Source organism: Xylocopa sonorina, chromosome 11 (assembly GCF_050948175.1).
Source record: "Xylocopa sonorina isolate GNS202 chromosome 11, iyXylSono1_principal, whole genome shotgun sequence".
Classification (NCBI taxonomy): Eukaryota; Metazoa; Arthropoda; class Insecta; order Hymenoptera; family Apidae; genus Xylocopa; species Xylocopa sonorina.
The window spans coordinates 11,880,143-11,886,717 of record NC_135203.1 but is presented as its reverse complement, the minus strand read 5'-3'; the positions used below and the strand labels follow the sequence as shown (position 1 = coordinate 11,886,717).

General features: G+C 33.4%; 1 protein-coding gene across 2 annotated transcripts; it reads left to right on the top strand.

Annotated features, from left to right (window-relative positions):
- Nucleotides 1-1,418: 1,418 nt before the first annotated feature.
- LOC143428779 (transketolase-like protein 2) lies at nt 1,419-6,541 on the top strand. 2 transcript variants are annotated; one of them, XM_076903900.1, is made up of 8 exons: nt 1,419-1,645; nt 4,051-4,196; nt 4,289-4,478; nt 4,557-4,791; nt 4,867-5,010; nt 5,082-5,255; nt 5,345-5,560; nt 5,825-6,541. In XM_076903900.1, the coding sequence occupies exons 1-8, from the start codon at nt 1,539-1,541 to the stop codon at nt 6,494-6,496; spliced, it is 1,884 nt and encodes a 627-aa protein (XP_076760015.1). In that variant the 5' UTR covers nt 1,419-1,538; the 3' UTR covers nt 6,497-6,541. The 2 variants fall into 2 exon arrangements, with proteins under 2 accessions (XP_076760015.1, XP_076760016.1); XM_076903901.1 differs by lacking the exon at nt 1,419-1,645 and adding an exon at nt 3,037-3,249.
- Nucleotides 6,542-6,575: the final 34 nt, after the last annotated feature.

The window sequence follows — 6,575 nt, the reverse complement described above, 5'->3', positions numbered from 1 at the left end:
ATATGGGAACCAATTGCATGTTATGCATATGTATAAGTATATATAAATATATAAGCGTACATGGTATATAAATATATTAAAGTGTATTTATATATATGTATATATATGCGTATAAAAAGCTTACAATATTATTATACTTACGTTTGTATAACTGTGTGTGTGTGTACTAAACAAAATATTTAATTTCGATAGGTTTAAAATTTAAGCAGTTTTGGCGGTTACAATGAAAAATGGATTCAAATTTAACTTTCACGTTAATTGTTACACTAGCAAACGGTATAAAAATACCTCTTATCCAATATACCTGTTTAATGGTATAGCAAATTTTGCACATTTAGATAATATAAGTAATAATATCTGTCGGAAAGCTACCGTATTAAAAACTTTGATCATAGAAATAGAACAAAGCTAATTGGGTAAAATATTATTGGAGAACAAAGTACACTAATAACTGAACACGATCTTACCGAATTATCATCAGTAATGATCGTGTCAAATATTAAAGTGCGAATTCGATAAAAAAAAAAAAAAATATATCGCTAAAATGTATATATACCTATAGTTTAATAAGATAAAAGTCTAAAATTTTAATTATGATGTAACTGTTTAATTGTTTATTATAATAATTTATTCTTGCAGATCGATAATGACGATATAGAAATATCTTTTCCAATACAAACATCAAAAACATTTAAGTCAATTTTTAAAAAAATGTAATTGCTGCAAATATTTAAGTATTAGATGATAGAACCGTGGAAAGATTTAATAGTTTTCATAATAGGATATATTATAAAAATTTTTGAAACTAACATTACGTTACGAGCTAAATAAATCTGTAATTTTGATTCTACATGCAGCAGTTAGATAACTATCTATTTTTATGAATCATTATTTTTTTTTGTACTCTATTACTAAGGCTTTTATGTGTGCGTATCCGCGTAATTTCAATTCAACAATCTATTATTAGTTACGTATAAATATTATGAATGAACACTTCGTTATCGGTAGTTAAACATGACACCATGAATCCTGTTCCTAAACGTCGAATAAATTTGTTATTAAATAAAAATTGTTTGTGAAAGTTTGGCGAACGTATCCTGTTCCATGTTTGTACTACTACATACGAATTGCATAATTTGCCGCGCGTACACTTTTTCTGTTCTAGGAATAATAATCGAATAATAGGGTGTGGCTGGGGAAGGAATGGGAGGTTGAAATATTTCTAAAAACAGTTTAGGTGACTATAACGGTTAGTAAAAATGATTAAGCCCTTTACTTTCTTTTATTTATACTTTTTTAAAGGAAATAATACTTGTGACTATTACACGTACGTGAAAGTAAGCTCTCAGTGCCATCTGGAAACAATAAAAGAAATCGTACAAATGTAGAGTTGAGATTCTTCTCTATATTCAATTTGCATCGTGGTTGCGCGAATTCTACTTGTTGCTCGGAAATACGCCTCGTGGTCAGCAACTTTCCAAAGTTTCCTTAAAATACTAATAAAATTTGTAGAAGTCGTTACTATTTCTACGAACAGAATGGCAAACTATCACAAGCCAGAATCGAAAACCATTCAAGAATTGAAAGATATTGCGACAAAGTTGAGAATTCATTCAATTAACGCTACACAAGCCAGCAAATCCGGGTATGTCCAATAATATTATACTTCATACTAACAATTCAATTAATTGACTATCTATTGCATGATTTGTTCACAAATGAGCACACGTCAACATCAAGAAGTTTTAATTGCATGCTGTTGCCTGGTATATTTTAATAAGAGACAAACACTTATGGAATCCCGCGCAAAAATTATTTCAATAAAAACGACACGGATAGGAAATGCTTGCTTTGTTTTCTTTTCGTCTGTTTCAGTGCAATTTTGCACGTATTATTATAATATTATAATCGATCGTCGTGTTTGTAGCAAATCGAATTCAGATGTCCATGCAATAATTAAAAAGGTTTCCTTAAACTAATTATTTAAAATCGCAGTTAGTTTCTATTTTGATCAACTGATTATTAAAGCAGTATGTATAGCATTGAATATGACTTGGAAAAATTTTACAAAGTTAAATGTAATGTAATCGCTAGGAACGCGGCAGGTAACATGTACCGTTCAAAGTTTAACGTGACGACTAAATTTGTTAAATATTAGACATTTTTCAATGGATTTTTTGTTGGTTAGAAAAATGTACTTATAAATGACCATCGTATCGGTATAGTTGAAGGTCCTACGTTGATCATCGACTGATCATTGACAATTGATTTCATAATAATGCATGATCGCACATAATGTTAGAAAAAAAAAGGTACAGATAGGCAAGAAATTGTGTTATATCCCTATATAGGATAGCAACCGTATACCCAACATACGATACCAAGATGCATGGTGTAAAGTTGTTACATAACGAACGTACGATAATACTATAATAAATAATAAATGTTGAAATTTACGACAAAAATATCATTTAAGATTTTTATATTTTTTTTATACACGATACATACGACATACAAATATCAATTGATTGCATAATCTAATAAGTCAAATTGTTTTCTGTTCGTCTCTTAACGATAACTGTATTTGATAACGCCGCGCAGAATTTCTACAGGAAAATTCACGATAAGCATCATCGTATGACGAACGAATATAAAATGAACCTGTTATTTGAAATTGAAATTATCAAAGAATTTCGTTGAATAAATGTATTTGTTAATGGTTGTAATCAACGGCCACTGGCATTAAAAATCTTGAATAGGAAAAATGATGTTGTTAAAGTTAAACGTTTGTGGACAATTAGAGTGAAGGTAATCAACAGTTTTCAAACGTACTAAGAAAGTAGCGCTGATAAAATGTGACTATTATCAAATTGTAGTAGTATGTACATCTATACATCTATACTTACGCGTTTCTCTTTGTATTGATGTAACGCGTGGTGATGATAGGAGGTGGCACTGGTTCGGGAAGGGTTCCATCCATACTCATGGAACGTGAACACGTTGATTTTGAAATCCGCGATAGCCGGCCTGGCCTCGACTTGAAAGTCGAGAGTAGCAGAGCGCAGTTGCTCGTGAGAAATTGTACCCCTCGGTGTCAGTTGTTATCGAACGTTTGGTAGGAAGCGACTTCGAGAGGGATTTCTTTGCAACACTTAGAATGGTGCGCGACACGAATATGGAAAAACTCCAAGACGTTGCGAACAGACTTCGTATTAATTGTATTCAGGCGACCGAAGCATCGAAAAGCGGGTATGACGCAGACGAAAAGTGTCCTGACTGTTTTCGCATACTTTTTATATTATTTTATTCGAGCACACCTCGTTTGCCTCGGGTGTAATATTTTTATTGTCGACACGTTGATATTTTCTCTTAGCACGTTCAAAGTTTTTCTCTCCTGAATATCTCTCAACGATTATAATCTCGATCGGTATATTTTATCAAATTATTCTTACATTGTAATTTCACTTAACAATCCTGTAGCAGTCTAGCGGTATAAATTATTCATATAAAAATATTGAATAGTTCGAGCGGTTACATTTTTATTTTATTTTGAAATTTTAACTAGGTCGTAAAGTACATACAAAATATACGTATACAATGATCGATATTTTAAACGTATTATACCAATTAATTCCATACGTATGCGTTATAATACGCACGAATTTAAATTAAGATATGAATATGAAAGGATTCAATATGAAGGAAAATATTCGCCAAACAATTTTATTAATAAAGTTATTTTGACATAGAAAAAATGTTAAAATCCCTATATACAAGAAATTTGTTATTTGCAATGTGAAGAAGATTCCCCGCTTTTTATTATACATGAATTGTATTATATAACCGTGAGTTTACTACTTTCAATACTTAACGGTCATACGATCGAGATAATGACCTTCGTGACCCCTAATGATAATTCCCTAAGACTACGAAACATATATACATATAACAACACAGGTTTCTTAAGTCTTTATACAGATTCGAATACTTGAAAATTTATTTACAAATATTTAGATGAAAATTTGAGAATATAGATAATTTTTATTTCAGACATCCAACATCATGTTCTTCTATGGCTGAGATTATGTCCGTTTTATTCTTCCATACGATGCGTTATAAGGTATCGGCGCCGCGTGATCCAAGCAGCGATAGATTTATACTTAGCAAAGGTCACGCAGCTCCTATTCTTTATGCAGGTAAATGTTTTTAAATTTATGGCCGCTTAAACGGTTGAGTGCATCGCGAAGCATTATGAATTCCAAGATACGTATTCTTTTTGTAATTACAGCATGGGCCGAAGCTGGACTTTTCCCTGCGAACGAGTTGTTGAATCTAAGGAAAATTGATAGCGATTTGGAAGGGCATCCAACTCCAAGGCTCAATTTTGTGGATGTCGGAACAGGCTCGTTAGGGCAAGGTCTTTCGGTTGCAGCGGGAATGGCTTACGTGGGAAAAAATTTTGATAAAGCTAATTATCGGTAACGTTCGAAATACCATCGTTATTATTATATTACTTTATTATATTTAACAAAACATTGATGTTAATTTACATGTAGCGTGTACTGTTTAATTGGCGATGGAGAAGCAGCAGAAGGATCAATATGGGAAGCACTTCACTTTTCGTCTTACTATAAGTTAGACAATCTTTGCGCTATTTTTGATATAAATCGTTTGGGTCAAAGTGAGCCGACATCCCTTCAACACAATATGGAAGTTTACCGTAAACGACTCGAAGCTTTCGGTTTTAATGCTTTAGTTGTCGATGGACACGATGTGGAAGAGTTGGCCAAGGTATAAATGCGTTTATAGAAAATAGAAATTAATTATGCAAACACAAGATATTTAAGAAAATATTTCATTTACAAGGCTTTTCACGAAGCACAAAATACAAAAGGACGTCCAACTGCTATTCTAGCGAAAACTTTCAAGGGAAAATATTTCCCTAATATTGAAGACTTAGAAAATTGGCACGGAAAGCCTCTTGGTAACAAAGCAAATGAAGTCATTCAAGTAAGAACTGTAACGTTTACATTGTAACTATAGTCGTATCTCTCAAATACTGATAAAACGTTCAATTGTAGCATTTAACTGGAATGTTGAAAAATACTGGTCCTCTAGGGCTGCATCCTGAGAAACCATTGGTTGATGATGCTCCAGTAGTAGATATTACTAATGTCAAATTAGCATCGCCTCCGAGTTACAAACTGGGAGAACAAGTCGCGACAAGATTGGCTTATGGTACTGCTTTAGCCAAGGTTTGTACCTCTTTTCATTCATATCCACGCACGGTTCATACCTTCAATGATTATTTATCCGTTTCCATTGTTTGTATCTGTCGTTTTAGTTGGCGAAGAGCAATCCTCGTGTAATTGCTCTAGACGGGGACACGAAAAATTCTACGTATGCAGAAAAAATCAAGACTGTTGATCCTGCTAGATTTATCGAATGTTTTATTGCTGAGCAAAACGCCGTAGGAGTAGCAATTGGCACAGCTTGTAGAGATAGAGCTATTGCATTCGTGTCTGCCTTTGCTACGTTCTTTACTCGTGCCTTTGATCAGGTAAAGCACAATATTATTGCCGAAAGGAACTGGAATGTTATTTTGAATTTTAAATTTACAAATTATTTTTATTTATTAATTCCGTATTTTTTGTTTACAATCTGTCCGGAGGAGGCAATAAGTAAATATATAAAATTATTCTATTACAGTTACATACAGTTTTTCTGTTATTGCGTAAAAAGAAGTTGACAATTCAAATTAAAACTAAAGAAACAAAAACAAAAAATTAAAACAATGTATAGATTTAATTATGCAATTTTACAGATTCGTATGGGTGCTATTTCACAAACAAATGTCAATTTCGTTGGTTCTCACTGCGGTGTTTCGATCGGTGAGGATGGTCCATCGCAAATGGGTTTGGAGGATATTGCTATGTTCCGTGCAATTCCTGGCTCTACTGTTTTTTATCCATGCGATGCTGTTTCAACGGAGCGTGCTATCGAATTAGCAGCTAACACAAAGGGTATCTGTTTCATACGTACTTCTCGTCCTGCTACAGCAGTTTTATACAAAAATGAGGAACCTTTTGCTGTGGGCAAGGGAAAAGTGGTACGATCTTCCGCAAAAGATCAAGTTCTTTTGGTTGGAGCTGGTGTAACTTTGTACGAAGCAATTAAAGCTGCCGACGAATTGTCCAAAGTTGGAGTAAACGTGCGAGTGATCGATCCATTTACAATTAAACCACTCGATGCTCAGTTGATTGTAAAGAATGCCAAAGAAGTTGGGGGAAGGGTCATTACCGTGGAAGATCATTACGCGGAAGGTGGTCTAGGAGAGGCAGTTCTTTCAGCAGTTTCGTTGGAAAAAAATATAATAGTTAAGAAGCTGGCCGTTTCCGAAGTTCCACGTTCTGGTCCTCCAACTACATTGTTGAATAAGTATGGAATAAGTTGCAGCAAAATTGTTGTTGCCGTTCAAGAAATGTTGAAGTTGTAATTACAAAGGTTAAAGGTAGTTATCGGTATCGTCTCGATAATAAAATATATATATATGTGTATGTGTGCATATATACACA